The 23,008-nt window shown below is 41.2% G+C and overlaps 1 protein-coding gene across 1 annotated transcript in view; it reads right to left on the bottom strand.

Annotated features, from left to right (window-relative positions):
* Window positions 1–14,801, bottom strand: part of LOC117506908 (sodium-dependent neutral amino acid transporter SLC6A17-like) — a 34,541-nt gene extending 19,740 nt beyond the window's left edge. Inside the window, exons 1-3 of the mRNA XM_034166584.1 lie at window positions 14,627–14,801; window positions 8,217–8,507; window positions 1,004–1,161 (exon numbers count right to left, since the gene is read on the bottom strand). Coding sequence (XP_034022475.1) covers window positions 1,004–1,161; window positions 8,217–8,499 — 441 coding nt within the window. The 5' untranslated portion in view covers window positions 8,500–8,507; window positions 14,627–14,801. The remainder of the gene's footprint in view (window positions 1–1,003; window positions 1,162–8,216; window positions 8,508–14,626) is intronic.
* Window positions 14,802–23,008: the final 8,207 nt, after the last annotated feature.

Raw genomic sequence — 23,008 nt, forward strand, 5'->3', positions numbered from 1 at the left:
ATATATATTATATATACCGTGCATCTGGAAAGTATTCACAGCACTTCACTTTGCTTTTCTCACCTTTTGTTATGTTACAGCCTTATTCCAAAATGGAGTAAAGTCATTTTCCCCCTCAAAATTCTACTCACAACACCCCATAATGACAACTTCAAAAAAGTTTACATTTTTGCAAATTTATAAAAAACAAACAAACAAAAAAACTAAGAAATCACCTGTACGTAAGTATTCACACCCTTTGCTCAATACTTTGTTGATGCACCTTTGGCAGCAATTACAGCCTTAGGTCCTCTTGAATTTGATGCCACAAGCTTGGTGCACCTATCTTTGGGCAGTTTTTCTTATTCCTGTTTGCAGCACCTCTCAAGCTCCATCAGGTTGGATGGGGAGCGTCGGTGCACAGCCATTTTCAGATCTCTCCAAAGATGTTCAATCAGATTCAGGTTTGGGCTTTGGCTGGGCCACTCAAGGACATTCACAGAGTTGTCCTGAAGACAATCCTTTGATATCTTGGCTGTGTACTTAGGGTCATTGTCCTGCTGAAAGATGAACAGTCACCCCAGTCTGAGGTCAAGAGTGCTTTTGAGCAGGTTTTCATCCAGGATGTCTCTGTACATTTCTGCATTCATCTTTCCCTCAATCCTGACTCGTCTCCCAGTTCCTGCCACTGAAAAACATCCTCACAGCATGATGCTGCTGCCACCATGCTTCACTGCAGGGATGGTGCCTGGTTTCCTCCAAACATGACGCCTGGCATTCACACCAAACAGTTCAATCTTTGTCTCATCAGACCAGAGAATTTTGTTTCTTGTGGTCTGAGAGTCCATCAGGTTCCTTTTGGCAAACTCCAGGTTGGCAAAACATGAATCTGCTGCAAATTGTGAATTATCCGCAAACCATTAATGAAAATTTATGCAAACCGTGAATATCCGCCAACCACTAATAATTTTGCTGCAAACCGTGACAGTACACACACAAAAAAGTCAATCATCTTGTTACTTACCATCAGACTAGACATCCCTATTCCACCCAAACGGGGACAGACATAATTCCACACCCCAATGCTCCCACGTCGTATTTTCTGACCCACTGCCAGCTCCAGAAAAAAGAGTGGGATGCCAATAATGAGGAGAAGGATAAAGTAAGGAACCAAATAGGCACCTGAAAACAAACAACACAATATATTATGCATTTCAAGCCAAATATCCCACTTTGTAAAATCTAAGCAAAATGTGAGACACATCCTACACACAGACAAAAGTAAAGTAGAAGGATACTCAGTGTAAATTAATGCTGAAAACATAATATGCAGCTGTGTCAGCTGGATGTTGAGATGCACCTTACATGCAAATCAAATAGATATACTGATAACCGTCACCAGCATTAGTTTTTAGGGTACCTTGTGATGCAGTTGGAATGATCTTTGTCTGTTATAAGGTTGGAATGTGTGGTTAATGTTTAGAATGTGTTTTGTATCGCATCTTAATGATGTATTGTCAACATCGACACGTAACAGTTTTGCTTTGGTTGAACTCAGATACAGGCACATGGAAGCAGGAACACGGACGCATGGATGTAAATAAAAGTGTAGTTATTATCATCATGCAAAAGCACAAAAAGAGTCCAAGAAACCAAAGCAGAGTCCAGGGACACACAGGAGCAGAAAACTTTGGAGGGCACAGAAAAACACTAGGGAACAAACAGCTGAAAAACCAGGGGACAAATCAGAATAAAAGACAGACACCAGGAGACAAACATAAAGATAGTGATACACAGTTTTTGTTTCAAACCATATTTAAAGTCCACACCCCCTCTGAAAACTCAGTCCACCTCTGTCCACAGCTGTGGGGAGGACATTAAATCAGTTGAGCCTGAGACCATGCGTTGGTGTCATGCTTTGCCAAATCCACAACATCAAAGAACTTGGGTCCTGCATGGCAACAACTACCCAGGCAGACAACTGATCCATCCCCTCCCCACCAAAGCTACTGGGGTCCTCAAAACTCAGCCACCTGCCAGTCTTTTAGATGGTCTAACGCTTAAATGCTTACTTGTGACGGACAGTAGGAATGCGCAGGCTTTGCGTTTGACCACATCTCATTTTAAGACAAACATATCATGGGTGCACAGATGAGTGCAAGTTCACGCCATGTGCCAAACTGTGCACAGTGAAAGATATGGTTTGAGGTGGAGTTCATCTGTTATGAACAGATTTAAATTCTCTGCACACCTCTTATTCCATGAATTCCTGAGAAAAATAAATGCGCCACAGAAACATTCATTGTGCAATGAACTCTGTTCTGTTTAGAGTATCAGTTGAGCCCAGCCTTACCGGCAGTCATAATCAATGCTGCAGCTAAATTTAGAGTCGGTTGTTTTCTGCACAATACAGCAGCTTCTGTGGCAGCTATGGACTGAAAGGAACTGACTCCTAGTTTTTCTCATGGTCACTGAGCCACTAAAGGCAGTGAGAAAACCCATGAGCCCACGGTGACAAACAGAATGCTGACAGAGTTTCATAATTTGTACTTTGAGTCCAAGTTTGCATTTCAACTACACAATGTGGACTCTGGAAAAGTTTATGCTCTTTAAATCTGAATTACAGGCAGGGCTGGCTAGTATTTTGTAATAAATATAAACTCATCTTGTGTTTATTAAGAGCTGATGTAACGTGAATTTCTCCCTTGTGAGATCAATAAAGTCTTATCTTATATTTCTAAGATATACTCAACAAAAATATAAACGCAACACTTTTGGTTTTGCTCCCATTTTGTATGAGATGAACTCAAAGATCTAAAACTTTGTCCACATACATAATATCACCATTTCCCCTCAAATATTGTTCACAAACCAGTCTAAATCTGTGATAGTGAGCACTTCTCCTTTGCTGAGATAATCCATCCCACCTCACAGGTGTGCCATATCAAGATGCTGATTAGACACCATGATTAGTGCACAGGTGTGCCTTAGACTGCCCACAATAAAAGGCCACTCTGAAAGGTGCAGTTTTATCACACAGCACAATGCCACAGATGTCGCAAGATTTGAGGGAGCATGCAATTGGCATGCTGACAGCAGGAATGTCAACCAGAGCTGTTGCTCGTGTATTGAATGTTCATTTCTCTACCATAAGCCGTCTCCAAAGGCGTTTCAGAGAATTTGGCAGTACATCCAACCAGCCTCACAACCGCAGACCACGTGTAACCGCACCAGCCCAGGACCTCCACATCCAGCATGTTCACCTCCAAGATCGTCTGAGACCAGCCACTCGGACAGCTGCTGAAACAATCGGTTTGCATAACCAAAGAATTTCTGCACAAACTGTCAGAAACCGTCTCAGGGAAGCTCATCTGCATGCTCGTCGTCCTCATCGGGGTCTCGACCTGACTCCAGTTCGTTGTCGTAACCGACTTGAGTGGGCAAATGCTCACATTCGCTGGCGTTTGGCACGTTGGAGAGGTGTTCTCTTCACGGATGAATCCCGGTTCACACTGTTCAGGGCATATGGCAGACAGCGTGTGTGGCGTCGTGTGGGTGAGTGGTTTTCTGATGTCAATGTTGTGGATTGAGTGGCCCATGGTGGCGGTGGGGTTATGGTATGGGCAGGCGTCTGTTATGGACGAAGAACACAGGTGCATTTTATTGATGGCATTTTGAATGCACAGAGATACCGTGACGAGATCCTGAGGCCCATTGTTGTGCCATACATCCAAGAACATCACCTCATGTTGCAGCAGGATAATGCACAGCCCCATGTTGCAAGGATCTGTACACAATTCTTGGAAGCTGAAAATGTCCCAGTTCTTGCATGGCCGGAATACTCACGGACATGTCACCCATTGAGCATGTTTGGGATGCTCTGGACCGGCGTATATGACAGCGTGTACCAGTTCCTGCCAATATCCAGCAACTTCGCACAGCCATTGAAGAGGAGTGGACCAACATTCCACAGGCCACAATTGACAACCTGATCAACTCTATGCGAAGGAGATGTGTTGCACTGCATGAGGCAAATGGTGGTCACACCAGATACTGACTGGTATCCCCCCCCCAATAAAACAAAACTGCACCTTTCAGAGTGGCCTTTTATTGTGGGCAGTCTAAGGCACACCTGTGCACTAATCATGGTGTCTAATCAGCATCTTGATATGGCACACCTGTGAGGTGGGATGGATTATCTTAGCAAAGGAGAAGTGCTCACTATCACAGATTTAGACTGGTTTGTGAACAATATTTGAGGGAAATGGTGATATTGTGTATGTGGAAAAAGTTTTAGATCTTTGAGTTCATCTCATACAAAATGGGAGCAAAACCAAAAGTGTTGCGTTTATATTTTTGTTGAGTGTAAATTGTATTATGTATTTGATGTAGGTGTTAAAAAAAATTGCACTGAAAATGAACACTTTTGTGATTTTTTTAAAAATTAGATTAGATTAGATTGAATAGAACTTTACTGATCCCTTGGAAAGACTCCCTCAGGAAAATTGAGGTTCCAGCAGCATTGAATAGCATTGTATAGGAGCACACAGGGTAAGAAACACACAGTTGCTGGAAACTCAATTTCCCTGAGGGAGTCTTCCCAAGGGATCAATAAAGTTCTATCTAATCTAATCTAATCTGTGTCTAGAGGCTCAAATCTGGGGAAGCGTACAAAAACATTTCTGCTGCTTTGAAGGTCCCAAAGCAGTGGCCTCTATCATCCATAAATGGAAGAAGTTTGGATTCACCAGGCCTTAGCTGGCCATCTGTCTAAACTGAGCAGTCGGTGGAGAATGGCCTTAGTCAGGGAGGTTACCAAGAACCCGATGGTCACTCTGTCAGAGCTCCAGCATTCCTCTGTGGAGAGAGGATAACCTTCCAGAAGGACAACCATCTCTGCAGCAATCAAACCATCAGGCCTGAATGCAGTGGCGGTCCTAGAGTGATTTACTCCCCGGGCGAAATCTCCTGCGTGCGCCCCCCCCCCCCCACGCACACTAACATGGCCACCACCTCCGCCCCCCCACCCATGAAAACACTAACTTCGTCCAGAACACCCACAATCCCACAAATTAACTCACAACAGCTATTTTCAAGAACAAATTTCCGGTTTTAATGACTACTGCAATAACAAACACAAAGAAATTGGCACAGTCTAATGTGTCATCATCCATGGACTTATCTGCAATGATCAACTCAAAAGTTTGCAGGAGGCATCATAATTGTTTGCCCCAGTGCTCACTATCCGTGATGTGAAATTCCATCGAGTAGGAGCATTTCTGGTCAACCTTGAGCAGCCTGCAGACTCAAGAAAAGACATCCTCTTTGTGGATTTTGAGAAAAAAATGTGGCAAACCCAGAGAGTGATGCAAAAAATATTCTGCACTCAGATAAGCATTTAGCCCCCTGAGACAGAACCAGATTCAGTCTGTGTGCATAGCAATACACAAACATTACACTGGGGGCTATTGCTTTAACTTTGGCCTGCAAACCATTGAGAGCTGAAGCCATGACAGCAGTCACGGCTTCTTTGTAAGGAAGACTATCAAATGGCTTCGCCAAAATCCGGTCCACAACATTCAAATTGTCTGCCATTATGTGCAGTTTGCTACCTAGCTAGCTCGCTAGCTGGGACTGGCGGGAGGCTAGTGTGAAGTGTGTCCGCCTGTGAGTGCTTTGTGACGGTGGAGGAGCTCAGCAGCACACGCTGCTCGGTAGGGACAGAAACTGCGATAGAAGTCAGAAAGAGTGATAGAAATCAGTCTCCAAACACAAGCAGCTACAAAAAAAAAAAAAACAACACCAGAAATAGAAGCTCGATTTGTTGCTAGTCATTTTTAACAAAGAAAATGCCGCTACGAGGATTAGGAAAGTCTCCGGTTCAACTCAGAACAGAATGAAAACTAAAAAATGCTCCCACGGATGTTTACACCAAAAGATCGCTGATTCGCTCATTTCGCTGTCAATCAAAAAGGGATTCAGCCTCAGACAGATCATCCAATCATCATGCAGAAGCTGAACGTCCGGGCCAGCCGAGGCCAGCCCACTGCCCCATAGACCCCCAGACACGCTGAGCGTCCGATGAGCGGGACAAAGCCCAGCATTTATCCAATGACTCGTCTCGCTTCGCTGCAGTCTTTGTGTCGCTATTGAAGTTGAGCGTCCACACTGTTTAAAGCACTGTGAAGCTGCGGGTTTGAGTGAGAGGAAAGCCGCGTCGTTACCAGTGATAAGAAGCTGATTCTGAACAAAAGTTGAGCGCGTTGTAACCATGAACCCCCCCGTCAGGACAACCCCCCCACCCCATTTTTTTTTTTCCGCACGGTCGTGCCCCCCCCCCGCAATGCCCGGTCGGCCCACCTCCAGGACCGCCCCTGCCTGAATGGTAGAGGGGCCAGACAGAAGCCACTCCTTAGCAAAAGGCACATGGCAGCCTGCCTGAAATTTGTTTAAAAGCATCTGGAGGACTCTCTGACCATGACAAACAAAATTCTCTGGTCTGATGAGACAAAGATTGAACTCTTTGGCATGAATGCCAGGCGTCATGTTTGGAGGAAACCATCCCTACAGTGAAGCATGGTGGTGGCAGCATCATGCTGTGGGGATGTTTTTCAGCAGCAGGAACTGGGAGACTAGTCAGGATTGAGGGAAAGATGCATGCAGCAATGTACAGAGACATCCTGAATGAAAACCTGTTCCAGAGCGCTCTTGACCTCAGACTGGGGCGGCAGGACAATGACCCTAAGCACACAGCCAAGATATCAAAGGAGTAGCTTCAGGACAACTCTATGAATGTCCTTGAGTGGCCCAGACAGAGCCCAGACCTGAATCCAATTGAACATCTCTGGAGAGATCTGAAAATGGCTGTGCACCGACACTCCCCATCCAACCTGATGGAGCTTGAGAGGTGCTGCAAAGAGGAATGGGCAAAACTGCCCAAAGATAGGTGCACCAAGATTGTGGCATCATATTCAAGAAGACTTGAGGCTGTAATTGCTGCCAAAGGTGCATCAACAAAGTATTGAGCAAAGGGTGTGAATACTTATGTACATGCAATGTCTTAATGTTTTATTTTTAATAAATTTGCAAAAATTTCATAAAGCTTTTTTCATGTTGTCATTATGGGGTGTTGTGAGTAGAATTTTGAAGGGGGGGGGAAGAATTTACTCTATTTTGGAATAAGGCTGTAAAGTAAAAAAATGCAGAAAAAGTGAAATGTTGTGAATACTTTATTTGCACCGTACTTTACTTTTCTAATGCAACTCCAGCCATACAAAGACATGGGACATGGCCAGCCTTGAACCAAGGATATTTTGTTTGAGTGGCCAGTGCACTAACTGTACAATGCATTAATGTATTGGTCATCTTAACTCGTGTTTTTGTCTATTGTTATTGCCTATTCAATTCTAAACAGACATATATTAACTCTTCTTATTAATGCATGTTTACTGCATTTGTACAAATAATGTCAAGGTGAAGAATTTAGAAGATGAAACTTTATTGTTATTATACCCACATGGACACATACAACAAGATTTGTTACATGCTTTTAACCCATCCTAATTACACTTAGCCACAATCCAACCACTAGGAGCAAGGAGCAGCCACAGTCAGATGCCCGGGGACCAACTACAGATGTAGAGACTTTGCCTTTTGTCAAGGGCCGAGAAAAGAGCAGACACTAATGGGCATATTTTTGATAGTGAGTGGAAACCACAGTGCCCGGAGGAAATCCTCGCAGACATGGGGAGAACATGCAACCTCCACACAAAAAGGAAACAGGCATGGGCGGAACTGAACACCGGACCATCTTGCTGTGAGGCAAAAATGCTAACCACCGTGCTGCCAGTATTTTGTAGCTTAGCTGGATGCATTGATTATTTATTTATTTTACTTTATACTGAAATTGTTTATAATGAATTTGTGTCCATTTCTGAATTCTGAGAAAGTTGTGAAATCAAGGAAACATTACATTATGTAGAACAAATGACCAGAAAACTGCTACAAGACTTCAAAAGAATTTTCCAATTTATCAAATTATTCCTTACACATAGAATGGGAAAAAAAAATGTGATAGTTTTCAAGTTTTCCTCAATCAGCACTGCCTGTGCGAGGCAGCATCTATATGTACAACGGCTGACTTTTGTGTTGATATGAATGGCACAGAGAGAGCATACGTCTGCCAGCGCCATAATAACTGTCAATATCTTAGACGAGTGACAAACTCTCCAGCTTACCTCCTCCATTCTTTTGGCAAAGGTAAGGGAAGCGCCACACGTTTCCCAGGCCTACGGAGAAGCCCACCTGAGCCAGGATGTACTGCAGCTTGCTGTTCCAGGCGGGCCGTCCCTCATTTTCAGGGAGCTCTATTTGCGGCACTTTCTTCCCAGCACCACCTCCAACGCTCAGGGAGCTGCTCTTGCAGTCGAACGGATCCTGGTGTCCGAGCAGGTCGGCCACCGACTCTGTGACGTGCTCATGGCCTTGCTCGCGCTGCGTCACCTTGCTGTTTTTAGGCATCAGGAATGCTGAGGTTTGGGAAGTGGAGACAGAGAGAAAGACAACAAGACTGTTAGGAAGAGGAAGAGGTGACAGGATAGAGCTAACAGCTGGATTCCAGGTCTGGTCCTGAGTCCTGCACCAGATCAACAGACAGCTCAAATTGTATTGTGCACTCCAAGGTCACCATTTTTATGGTGACCCTGGAGTGCTATTTGACAATAATACAAAATTAAAACAAGAGGATTTCATGTGTTTATCTTTTTGAAGACCCTTGAAGAAGCTTGAAGCACTGTGATCCTTAAATTACACTTTACTTCTTTTCTCTCCCAGTTATCCTTAAGTTCCTCAAGATTCATTTTCCTCCATCTTTTTTTCTGCCTTTATATCCACTAATCCTCTGAAGCCATGCAGCAATATCCATCCTTCATCCTCTGTGTGGGAGTGTTTGGTTCATCCCAAATATAATGGAGGAAATAAACACGATGCTTTGGCTGAACATGTGTTCTCTTGATCCATATCACAAGCCTCATGCAGACGCTTTACGAGATAAGTCAGAGGATGGATGCATGAAGTCACTGAATATGACTTGGAATTAATTTGCATTAATCATTAAGAAATACAAACAGAATGGTATTCTACAGTAAATCTACACTGTAGGCAGTTCTCAAAAAACTGACAGTGTGTGAGAAGGAACATAGTGAGGGAAGCCACCAAGATACTATGACAACTCTGAAGGAGGTATAGGCATCTGTGGTTGTGATTGGTGAAAGTCGGCATAGTACAACTTTTGTCCACCAGTCAAAGACAGCTTCACGGTGGAGTGGACCAGTACATGAAAGCCGAATAACTCTGGGTTCAAATCGTCCATGTACCTTCTAGCAAATTATCTGAAATGTTGTTTTTTTTTTTAGACAATCCCTCTCTGCTCTGTTCCAATATGATTGATGTAAATGAAGTCCAAGACATATTCAATAACTGTTCATGTATCCTTCTATCCCTTGTCTCCAAACAAGCAAACAAGAAATGGCTGTAAAAGTGATGATTTACTGGGAATTCATTAGTGTTCCAGTAACTCTTACATATACATTTCATATCTGTATTTATTATTTGACGATATGAAAATAAAACAGTGCTTAGTGTAAACTTTTTGTGTTGTTTATACAGTGTCATGGTGGAGCTGAAGAGAGAAGCATTTTCATACAACAGATCAAGTCTAGGCTTGAGTTTGGGTCAAAGGACTGTGTATTAAAATTACTGTAATCCCTAAATGGTTCAATGTGATACTTTTGTTCAAGCAGACAATCTACAGATTGTGTTATTTCAGTTTCAAAGTAGTAGCACAGCGCATAACTGAAGAAAAAAAAAAAATCCTTGAAATGGTGATGAAAGCACCAAATGTGGCACAAATACACCTTAGACATTACCCTTTTAAAAAGGCAGGGTGTCCACTTGAATTTTCAATAGGTGGCCAGGTAGGGATCAATTGAAAAATTACACTGAAGTCAAAATTAATGGCTGCGCCAGTCATATCGAAAACTATACCCAGGGTTCTCCCCAGAAATGTTTAGTATAGCGGTGCTGTTGGCAATGATCACCCGAGGTGGTGCGTGTTGCGAGTCATTTTGACTGGTTTTAGATGCATTGAAAGCAAGAATAATAGACCAAAAAAATGAAACTTATGTTGTAATATCAAAGTTCTTTTTTGCATTTTTCTAAGTTAAGAAAATAAATAACATTGAAAAGTTTAAAAACAATATTTGATGGACATAACATTTATTCTCTTCTTTAAAAATGATACACTGTACTTTTAAACCAGTAAGAGTCCATGTAAAGTTTTTCTGTCATGTTGACAATTTAGCTTTTTTGTTCTCAACATTTTTGAGTGGGATTGCATACTTATTTAAAAAAAAAAAATCTATCTACCTATATATATATATATATATATATATATATATATATATATATATATAAACCCTAATTGTCTTGTTTGAACAAGAGCTAAATCTGCACTGATTTGATTGTCAAATCAGAATCAAATTTATTGCCAAATAAGTTCTCACATACAACTAATTTGATCTGGGGTTATTGGTGCATAAACAACCATAATAAAAAGAAAATGAAAAAAATCTGTAAGAAGTAAAGGAGTAAATCTGCTCTTTTAATGATGAATGATGATCTTTCAGTTTGAATGAATCAGTTTTTCATACTTTACTGTTTCACTGAGGCTGTGTGGTGAAGATGATGGTTGATTAAAATTGCTTCGCTGCTTTTTTAAAGTGTGTAGCGTCTGCTGATCACACTTTTTCCTCCTCTCTCTCTAAACAAAGTTACAGATCCATGAAAATGGAAATGCTGCACTGAAGATGATGTTGCATTCTGAATGTTAAAGGTGGATTCCTGTAGAATCAGTTGTTCTTGAGACAATGTCAAAACTGAATCCAGTTTGTCATCCTGGTCCCCTAATGCAGGTTCAGCAGACTGAGTTATAGGTCTACTCTCAGAACTAGTGCTAGCCGCAATAGTACTAGATAATGTGTGCAAATTTTCTTGCATCATTTTGCAAGCAATCTTGCAACTCATTTTCTTCTTCCTGTCATTGCTTGTAGAAGCATAGTACTTTAGTGAAGATTCTGATCTATGACCAGTAACAGACATGATATCGCGGTTTGCAAAACCAGCACGATCTAGGACGGTAACTGTGTAGTTCTTTGTGCAACCAGCTGCCTTGGTGATATCTTTCATTTTATTCCCAAGAGTGTTCACACCTAATGGAGAGTTGCAGTACCATGAAACTTCTGCTGGGGGCTGTAGGTTTAGGACTCTGCCAGAAACAGTCCAATACAGAATTTAACACAGTTTTGTATGCCAGAAATGTTGAGACTGGGCACCTGGATGAACCTGGCATCTCATACATGTAGCCACTACATTCTTCGTCCTCATTTTCTCTTCTGGACTTGGTCAGCGTGTTTCTGTGAGTAATGTAGCGAAGATTCTGCTCATCTCTTTGTATTACAAAGTCATCTGCCTTCATGTCCCGCAGATTTTCACGTCCTCTGTTGGCAAAATATATCATAACGTCCATGAAGACCTTGTTCTGCAAACCCAGTGGTGTTGTGATAAAGAACATCAGAAGCAAAAATCTTGGCCATATCTTCCTTACTGATTGCACTTTTGTGCTTAACATATCCCTTTCCTTCCTGCTTCAATTTACACATCACCGCTTTGTATGCCTTGTTACGATGATGAAACTTATCAGCGTTGGTAATATCAACATCTCTCACTGTCTTAAAGTGACGATGTAGTCCGTATCTGATGCCGTGCATTGACTTCTTCGTGTACAGAGTCCCGTCTGCTTTCCTCAGTCCAGCAAAAAAATGTGTCAGGAATTTGTCCAGCTCTTCGTCCGTCAGCGCTTCTATTTCAACGACAGATGTTCCAGCAAATACCGCAAATGCCTCCGAATGGCTTACAGCGTAGTGGATTTGTTATTTGTGTTAGAAGAACTAACATTGTCAATTAGCTCTTTCAAATCATGGTTGTTTTAAAGTGAAGCACCTTCCTGCTTATGTGCGCAAGCGTGCGTTCACACAAAAGTGGGAAGGCACTTGTGGACACGTGTACTACCAAAAAAGAAGAGACTGTGTACATCCTCAGTGCAGCAAAAAACAATCAGTCCAGCTTTTTATTGTAGCTTCCTCCTAACAGGTCTTCATGCCTCTATACAGCACATTGGATGTTTTGTGCCTGCATGAACGTGTGTACTCATGTGCACGTGTGCACGTGAGTGTGCAATGGTACCAAATGTATGGAACCAAATTTGCACTCTCAATGGAACCAAGCTGCACTCTGAATGCAATGCAACACAAATGAGATGAATTAATCCATGTCATGTGACACACAAAGCACCAATCAAATCACAAGGATCCAGTCAGGTGTTATATAAAATAAAATAACTCACAGTGCTCCATATGAACTATTTTTATTTCCACTCTTTTACATTTGTGTTACTTGGTTTATTTATTTTTAATCCCACAGATTTCCTCCTCCTGACAGTGCATGTCAAGATCAGCCCATGATATAATAATCCAGGCCATTCACAAACCGTGCACGTTCTATAATCCCATCGGTAAAGCCTCAATGCTGCTTTCTGTGGTGCCATTCAATCCAGCAACATATGAGACCTGCAGTATCAATCAGCAGCTGTGACATACAGCCAAGACTGAAAATCAAAGCACATGAACTCAGCCAAACCAATACTCTGCTGTTCTGGGGGATGAACCAGAAAATAGTTTTCTCAGGAATTGTCAAAAACTTTATCCTCACTTGAATTCAGTAAGTGACATCATCCATCATTCATATCCAACTTCTATTAAGACAAAAGAAATGGTTCTTTCTCTAGAGGTTTATTTTGGAGAAATGTCACATTAACAGCACATGACGCAGTATGGAGTCATTTACAAATATAGGCATTATTAAATATAGTTGCGGTTAGGATTACTGTCACTCCTATAGTTTAAGTTCACATTTTAAAATGTTCACAGATAAATGCAAACAAATATATTTTGTATAATGAAATTTCTTTTTTAAATATTCCAAAGTTGTTGAATAGAAGCAACAAAATAAAAATACTTTTAAAAAGGGTAATAAAAATATAGATACAAACTGTATGCTGGACACAGTTATTGGCATCCTTTGACAAAATTACAGTAAATCACTTTCATGCCAGGTTTTCTTTCCACAACTCAGGGGATGGAAACATGTACATTTCCAAATCACTGTGTGTCTTAGATTTCATTCCTATCAATCATTAAAAAAATAGAACTGACTTATCCTAACCTGAACCTTAAACTGAATCTCTGTATGAGTGTACATGTAGAAATAATGTTATTGTAACATTTACACATTTGTAGAAACTTGTGTGGTGTGCCACAGACATCTATAGCGGAACTACTGCTAGTGAGACACGTCCACATTGTGGGGAACAAACATTGTTCAGCCATTAGGGTAGCCCGCTTTCCAAAGAAGGGGCGTGGCCAGCAGCAGCAGCTCCTTTTTATTTAAAACAACACGCATCCATAAACAGGATGTATTACTTTAGTATGTACTGGGGTAACCTTAGCAACACAGTTTAATATTATGAGTTATATTAACTTGCTGAAAAGAGCTACAGTTTGACAATTTTGTTTTCAGCAAAGAGGTACACTCTAAAAAAGGAACTGCTGTCTCAACAAGAAAAATTAATGTAACAGTTTTGCATAGATTTTCTTACATTATTTCAACTTTCAACTGATTTAATGCCACAAGACTTCTCTCATTAAGTTGAAATAACTTTAGTTGAGTTTAAATAAATTTGAACAAAGCTATGAAAATTGTTACATCACTTTTTCCTCACTGAGACAGCAGTTCCTTTTTTAGAGTACAGGCTACACAAAAAACCTTTTCAGTAAAAAAAAAAAAAAAAAAAAGCTACTTCAAATGGTTCCACACAGCTGTGTTAAGTAACTCCTGCAGCAGGCAGTAAAAGATAAACATTTTTGAAACTTTTCATGGCAATTTGTGTCGCGGTGCCAAACATTATTTTGTTGGAATAACAACAACTGAGTCAATCAATTAATTGCACTTAGAAAAATAAATTTCTTGACTAAAGCCAATGAAATTCTACTGGATGTCAGAGCTCTGAAAGGTGCACAGTATCTGAAGCATCACAGTTTCAGCTTGCAAAGGACTTTATTGGATTTTCCTACATGCAGAACCACTTCTGTTAGATGGTGCAAAAGCTCTTGATGTGACAGCATGGAGCAGGTGCAGTGAACCACACTGACACATCTGGTCCTGATGCACTAATAATTCATTCATTCTGTCGATGCCTCTGCTTTCATTGCTGCTGGCCCATGAGAGATGCTCACATTCAAGGTCAAAATGATGACTTGATGACCACAGCACATTTGGATCATGGTGCACAATTTTAAACTAGGCTAAATCATCAGTGACCAATGCAGGCAGTGTTACAGATTTATTTATTTTGTTTTGTCCAAGTTTTCCCAGCTGCATGTGAACTTCTGCTGAATAAGGTCATTTCTTTTCCATATCCAGGTGATGGGAGCTGCTCTCTTAAACACAATGAACAAATTGTTTTCTTTCTCACCGTGATCTCTGGCATCGATGAGTAATATCCACGCGGTAATATCCACGCAGTGATCACAGTGGGTCCTCCGCGCTGTGGACCGGACGGAGCTCACGCGCTGGTATGACAGCTGGCACGCGCAGTGGAGAGTCCGGAGCGCGCGCGGCCGTGACGCACAGAGTGCTGCTGGTGGTCATCTTCGTCCACACTGTCACGTCATCACTTTGATACATCATCACAACATCTCTGCACAGAAACGTGGGGCTGGGGGGGGGGGGGGGGGGGGGGGGAGAGCTGCTTTCGTCATGTCAGGGCTGGATCTCAATGCGTTTTTAAAAACTCATACAATATTTAATCCAACATCCAGGGGCGGCTCCAGGGTTTTTGTAGCCGGTGCCCAGGAGCAGGCAGCGTGCATTCAGGTGGTTTCTGGGTTCTTCTTACTGCTCAGATTGTCAAAAAGAGATGTTAGTCTGGTTCTCCTTTGCACACATTTTTTAATTGCACATTTTATTTTCACATTTTTTATTGTAAATTATTCAGTAGTGTATATGTCTACATGCTGAGAGAGTACAGTTCAAACCGGAGACATATTCCTTATTCTTTGAAGATACTTGGCAAATAAAGGCTATTCAGATTCTGGATATCCTTTATTTCAAAACAGATCTGGTGCCATGAGGAGCCACAACTACACCACATAACTGTTCTTGGATCCTGGATAGGAAGCATAAAGGTATAGGGGACTTGATCCATCTGGTCCATTAGGTTAAAGACAACAGGGTGGCTTAGTGGTTAGCACTGCTGCCTCACAGCGAATGGGTCCTGGGTTCTCTTCCCTGCGATAGACTGGTGTCCTGTCCAGGATACACTACCCCACCTCTCACCCAATGACACCTGGGATAGGCTTCAGCCACCCCCTCCCTCCATCACTTTTAACTGGAGTAACTATACAGAAAATCAATGAATAATGGAAAATTACCTTGTTTGCTTGTTACTTCATCGGCCAAGCAGTCAAAATTATTCTGGTTTTTAATCTTAAAAGCTCAACCAATAAATTGCATCATCTTTTACCAGAACTGGAGTAGCATTATTTATTGACATATTCTTGACTGATATAAAAAAAAACTCAAACCAGCCTTTGTCACTATTTTTGCTATTTTTACCCCATAACTCAATAACTTTCAGTCATAAACAGAAACAGTCCAAACTATACAAAGTTTTTTCAATCCTCATGATCACATAAATCATGTGGTGTACTTTAAACCGGGGTGGTGCTATGGTACACTGAGATTGGATTGTAATTGTAAGTGTTGTTTTGTCTCCTTGAGTGGTTAGGGTCTGGATTAAGTTAAAATTAGGCTTCTGGCTCATGTATTTAAATGTAATGCTGAGTGTTTACTATCAAAATGCTGTTGAGACTTTGGTCCATCTAACAAAACTGAATCAGGATTATAAAATAAAAAGTGAGCTGAGAATCTGATTTGTGTTAAATAAGGCTCAACACTGCTCATAGACTATAGACAAAAGAAGTGTCAAATCTACAACCCCTGGCAAAAATTATGGAATCACCGGCCTCGGAGGATGTTCATTCAGTTGTTTAATTTTGTAGAAAAAAAGCAGATCACAGACATGACACAAAACTAAAGTTATTTCAAATGGCAACTTTCTGGCTTTAAGAAACACTATAAGAAATCAGGAAAAAAAATATTATGGCAGTCAGTAACGGTTACTTTTTAGACCAAGCAGAGGAAAAAAATATGGAATCACTCAATTCTGAGGAAAAAATTATGGAATCACCCTGTAAATTTTCATCCTCAAAACTAACACCTGCATCAAATCAGATCTGCTCGTTGACATTGACCCTATGTCATGAAATTGACCCTATGTGTCTTTTTGCAAGGAATGTTTTCGCAGTTTTTGCTCTATGGCAAGATGCATTATCATCTTGAAAAATGATATCATCCCCAAACATCCTTTCAATTGTCCAAAATATCAACGTAAACTTGCGCATTTATTGATGACGTAATGACAGCCATCTCCCCAGTGCCTTTACCTGACATGCAGCCCCATATCATCAATGACTGTGGACATTTACATGTTCTCTTCAGGCAGTCATCTTTATAAATCTCATTGGAACGGCACCAAACAAAAGTTCCAGCATCATCACCTTACCCAGTGCAGATTCAAGATTCATCACTGAATATGACTTTCATCCAGTCATCCACAGTCCACGATTGCTTTTCCTTAGCCCATTGTAACCTTGTTTTTTTTCTGTTTAGGTGTTAATGATGGCTTTCGTTTAGCTTTTCTGTATGTAAATCCCATTTCCTTTAGGTGGTTTCTTACAGTTCGGTCACAGACGTTGACTCCAGTTTCCTCCCATTCGTTCCTCATTTGTTTTGTTGTGCATTTTTCGATTTTTGAGACATATTGCTTTAAGTTTTCTGTCTTGACGCTTTGGTGTCTTCCTTGGTCTACCAGTATGTTTGCTTTTAACAACTTTCTCATGTTGTTTGTATTTGGTCCAGAGTTTAGACACAGCTGACTGTGAATAACCAACATCTTTTGCAACATTGCGTGATGATTTACTCTCTTTTAAGAGTTTGATAATCCTCTCCTTTGTTTCAATTGACATCTCTCGTGTTGGAGCCATGATTCATGTCAGTCCACTTGGTGCAACAGCTCTCCAAGGTGTGATCACTCCTTTTTAGATGCAGACTAATGAGCAGATCTGATTTGATGCAGGTGTTAGTTTTGGGGATGAAAATTTACAGGGTGATTCCATAATTTTTTCCTCAGAATTGAGTGATTCCATATTTTTCCTCTGCTTGGTTTAAAAAAGTAATCATTACTGACTGCCACAATCTTTTTTCTTAAATCTTAATCTTTGTTTCTTAAAGCCAGAAAGTTGCCATTTGAAATGACTTTAGTTTTGTGTCATGTCTGTGATCTGCTTTTTTTCTTCAAAATTAAACAACTGAATGAACATCCTCCGAGGCCGGTGATTCCATAATTTTTGCCAGGGGTTGTAGTTTATTTATGCTTTGCTTCGTGCTCTTTAAAATAAAATTCATATATATGTCTCATAAAATCTCACAAAACTTAATTTTCCTTCTCAAATAATAATGAAAAAGTGCCTCAAGAAGTCATGTTTAAAGCAAGTATGACATTGAACGCTCCGTCCATATGGGTTTTTGGAACCAAATGACTGTGTAGGCTCTCAGTTGTCCAGGTGGTTTCCATAGTAGAGAAGCTTGAATCTTCGACTGGACTGGGTTGCTTGACGCGAGGACGTTTCGCTTCAAATCGCAGAAGCTTCCTCAGCTAAAATTCTTGCTCTGGTAGTCTGACTTCTGTCTTGACTCTTGTAGAGAAGAATAAACAGAAGCCAACAAAAGCTGGAGTTTTTTTTTTAAACCTAACCAGTGGAGGTGGAGGTGAACTGGAAATGGACCTCAGTCTGCAGTTCATTTCCACCTGAAAGACACTAACCACACGTTTGAGGACAAGGAAGTTAAAATCTTAGCCAGAGAGAAGAAATGGTTTGAGAGAGGTGTCAAGGAAGCATTCTATGTGAAACAGCTGAAACCCAGCCTTAACCGGGGAGCGGGTCTGAGACACGCTTTGTCCCCTGTTTAAAATGGGGTACTCAGGTCAAAGCAGTTTCAGTCTTTTGTTCATGGTAATGAGTCATTCACGTCATCAGGAGAGTCGTCAAGGGAGCCATCAGGGGAGGCTTCTGTCCCATCATTAGGAGGACAGCTGCCCTGTCATTAGGAGGGTGCTAACTAGAGCACAATAGGTGCTAATTAGAGCTATTGTTTAGTCACTAGCCTATAGCAGTCGGCCTCTCGGTAGAAGGGGTCTGGTTAGGTTTTAAAAAAAACTCCAGCTTTTGTTGGCTTCTGTTTATTCTTCTCTACAAGAGTCAAGACAGAAGTCAGACTACCAGAGCAAGAATTTTAGCTGAGAAGCTTCTGCGATTTGAAGCGAAACGTCCTCGCGGCAAGCAACTCAGTCCAGTCGAAGATTCAAGCTTCTCTACTATGGAACCAAATGATCCAAAAATGATACTGTTATGGTTTATTCCATGTATATTTCCATATTCCATGCAAACCTTTATAGATTTCAAAAATGTTTGAAATAACACCCCTCCCTAGTATTAATCAGACCTCCAAATCAAAAACAGGCACCATTATGAGGTTTAACTTCAGTGATGACATGCTGATCTATTGACTTTGCAGAATCTTGCACGAATGCAGTTTGAGCACAGTGCGGTTTCTGTGTTTATATTACAATATCTCTGTGTATACATTATTTGTAAAGCTTTGTAAGTGAGATGTTCAGGTGAATAATGCAGGACATCCACCTGACAGTGCAGCATTCATGACGTGCTCAGGGTCTGATCGCTTTCTGCAGTTCCTACAGCTGGTCCTTGCTGCGTGACATTGATGCATGATTCTCAGAACTGACTACTGGGAACAGTTGCCACAGCAACCTCAGGCTCATATGACAGACATCTCATCTATACACTCTCTTTTCTGCATTCCTCTCATCACAAATTGCTTTATCCTCATTGAAGAGCAACAAAACGCATTTTCAAATATCCATATTCAAGGACGTTATCCTAGATTTCGGTGGGATTTGAACCCGGAACCTTCTGCACTGAAACCAAGCGCATTAACCACTTGGCCACCACCCCTGCACACTGTACACAAATGAATGCTCACATATTCATCCACGAAATTAAGTTTTTAAATTTTCGGATGATACAACCATCTTGAGACTATTGCAAAAAGACAGAGGTACATCAGCTTATCACTCAGAAATAGAGAATTTTGTTCAGTGGTGTGACACCAACCATCTCATTTTAAATGTCTCGAAGACTAAGGAGATGGTCTTGGACCCTAGATCTATAGGGGACCACAGTCCGGTGGTCATACACAACACACGTATAAGCCAGGTTTGCTCTGACAAGTTTCTGGGACCTAGTACCTATGAATTCATTTGGATAATACTTTTAGCTGGAAGGTCTGTGTGGTTCTCGAATCCAGCAGAGACTATACTTTCTACTTTCTAGCCTCAGAGTTTTTGGTGTGGACCAGAGAATTATGTTTATTTTCTACCAAGCTGTCTTGGAGAGCTTGATGAGGTTTGGGATATCAGTGTGGTTTGGTAACCTCACTGTGCAATTAAAAACCAAACTCAGTCGTCTGATCCACACTGCCATGAAGGTGATGGGATGGGAGGAGTACCAGGGCCTGCAGTCTCTGAATGACCAGGCTGTTCTCAGGCACGCACAGAGGATATTGACTGACTCCTCACATATCCTCTATAAAGAATATGAACTCTTGCCTTCAGGTAGGTGGTATAGAATTCCAAAATTCAAGATGAACCATTTTAAAAAGTCATTTGTGCCAACGTCTATCAGACTTCTGAATAAGATTGTGTAAGGCGACAGAACTGCATGATGGCTCCATGGTATTTATGGTTAGGGGAAGTGTGCAATATGGGGGGACTAACTGTTACATTGTCAGTTGTTGTGTCATATTTATATTTATATGGGGTGTTTATATTGGATGGGCCTTTTATTGTTTTTATGGTGTTTTTTCTTTTAATTGTTTTTAATCATGCATTGTATGCAGTATATGAGTCCAAGATGAATATCCCTTTTTGGGATAATAAAGTATATCTGATCGTATTGTATTGTATGCATAAAGGAAAATAACTGTGGTCTGATATCTTCAAGGGGAGATAATTAGACTTTTGTGTTTAAGTGTTGCATCATACTGATTTGTAAGCACATCTCCTCTTAACCCTCAACCGACCAAGCTATTTTAGCAACTACCAAGTGAGGTTATTTATGACCCCACTGACTTTATATTGGAATACCTCTATATAAATGATTGTTTTAGGGTTCTTCATATTTATTTCACTCTAATATATTTGTCCATCATCCTTTTCATCCTCACTCTGGGCATCAAGAATCAGTCTCAATTAGAGGTGGGCGATACCAGGAATTTTGATATTGATCCGATACCAAGTAAATACAGGCTCAGTATCGCCGATACAGATACTTTTTCATATTTAAGCTTCATAGATCCAAAGGATCCAAAAGACCTAGGATAGAATTTCGCCAAACATTGTACATGACAACAAAATACTTTATTATCACAATCAACATTTTTGTTGAAAAAATATCACTCGACACAACTTAAAACAAAATCTCCTGAGGTAGAGGGCTGACTCAAGGAGATCGCTGAGTGGGCAGGCCAGGCTGAGCCTACCTACATGGCTGTTGGCTGGAGCCGCTGAGCCACGTGACGGCGCAACAAAAGACCGGGGGGGTGGATGCACTGCTCCTTGTTGTGTGACACAGCGCAGCGCTGCACTTACAGACAGAGAGTAGACTTTGATGAATCTGCATGCGCAGCAGTCAGTGCGTGCGGGAGAGAAGAAAAGCTCGAGTATCGATCTTTTTACACGAGGATTGTTCAATATCAATACAAGCGTTGGTATCGATATTAAGATCGATCTGCCCACCTCTAGTCTCAATGCTTTTGCAGCTGTAAATCTTGTTATTGCAGGTCTGTTGGCTTCCTTGCAAAACAGTAAAATATAATGATTACACTTGCCAAATTACAATATCATCTGAAGCTATAATGTCAAAAATCTCATAGATCTTCACAGGGTCATAAGTGACCCCACTCAAGTTTTGGTGCACTTGCTGCACGGATCGGCGGATCCTCACAAAAGTTTATGAACAAATGCAGGACAAATAGATTGACAAATTCATGGTAGGAAACTTTTTTCCGATTAAACTTAAAGAAATGTTGCACAAAAATACATGCATGGGGTCATAAATGAGCTTTGTTCTGTATTTGTTTATCTCTCCTCATGATTTACTAACTTTTCAAACCCCACTCTCACTGCTATCATCTGCAGCAATGTATCAGAATCCACTATGGATTTGTTTTTTGTTTGTTTTTTAGTGAACTCAGCACCAGATGTACAGAATAAACTCAACTCAGCATAAATCTAAAGCTGAAGTGTTTTCTGTCTCTTCAGTCTTCTAAAAGATTTCTCTCTCTCTAGGTTTTTACCTATGAAACCAGTCAGATGCCTAAGTGTTCATACATCTCTGAATTATTCATGAATGTGTCATCATCCTTTTTCTGATAACACATCTTTGTGTTGTTCTGACGTCAGCACCCTGGCACTTATAGACGTTTTCACCTCTCTGCTGTTCACCTTCACATCGTCTCCCCTTGTGGTGTGCATCTCAGAGAGGCTGCTTTCTGTTCAGCTCCTCCTCATCCACTTGCTTGCATTCTGCATCTGCACCGCCACATCTGTCCAGTACTTTTCCTTTGGCCCACTCTCATTTATATTCCCCTCTCCCTTCCTCCTCCCCCTTCTGTTTCTAAAAAAAGCTCCAGCTACAACATTGATATCTCTTTCAGGATTTAGTTAATTTTGTTTTATTTAAAGAAATCACTTAAACACCTGCAATGCAGATGCCACTGACAGGAAGTGAAAGTCAATATATTTCTTTAATATGTCAATACAATTGATAAACTTAAAATCTTATTGCCCAGTCACACAGTATACAATGATTCCTGAACAAAGGGAAAAAAGTAAAAAAGTCACAAATCATTGAGAAAAGGTGGATGAATGAGCATTTGACTTTTTCCATCACCAAATAGCCTGCAAATCAAGAGTGGAAAAGGAACGAAAGAGGAGCAAAACGAAACCGAAGCTAACGATCTCAACGCTTTAAACGAAATGCACCTGGAGCCACTGCTGGAGCAATGTGTGTCTGCATCTGTGCATTCCAGGACTCGGTGCTGGGATGGAGCTCTGTAACGCCTGAGTCCCAGAGAAGCTGCAAAGAGAAGCACGCGATCTAACCCACTGTGGAGATCAGTGCGCACGTCGGCACCACCTGCTCTGGTTGCTCGTCCGGAACAAAAGAGAGATCATCTCCATCATCAGAATCCTCACTGTCTGGTTCAGACTGACAACACGCTGCACACTCCATCTTGCTCCAATTGAAAGAAAAAAAAAAAAAAACTGAAGCACTTCCCCAACATGCATAAGATGCCTCATTTTTACAAAACAAACAAACAAAAAAACTCCACCACCACACTAACCACACACTCTAAACACACCAAATATTTCTCAAATCTCTGTTTTCATATGTCACACCTCTGTAGATCAAAGCTGTTCACACGCGAATGTCCGCTGCTGCTGGAACTTTTTCCACACTTGATGCTCAAAGTCACGCTTCTGTAAACTGCCGCCTGGTTTGCACAAACCAAGGTGCAGTTCGCTCTGAGAGATCACTGCAGACGATAGGAAATATTACTACATATTACTACAACGTGACGGCCCTCAGCAGCT

The sequence above is a fragment of the Thalassophryne amazonica genome, chromosome 3, assembly GCF_902500255.1.
Source record: "Thalassophryne amazonica chromosome 3, fThaAma1.1, whole genome shotgun sequence".
Lineage (NCBI taxonomy): Eukaryota > Metazoa > Chordata > Actinopteri > Batrachoidiformes > Batrachoididae > Thalassophryne > Thalassophryne amazonica.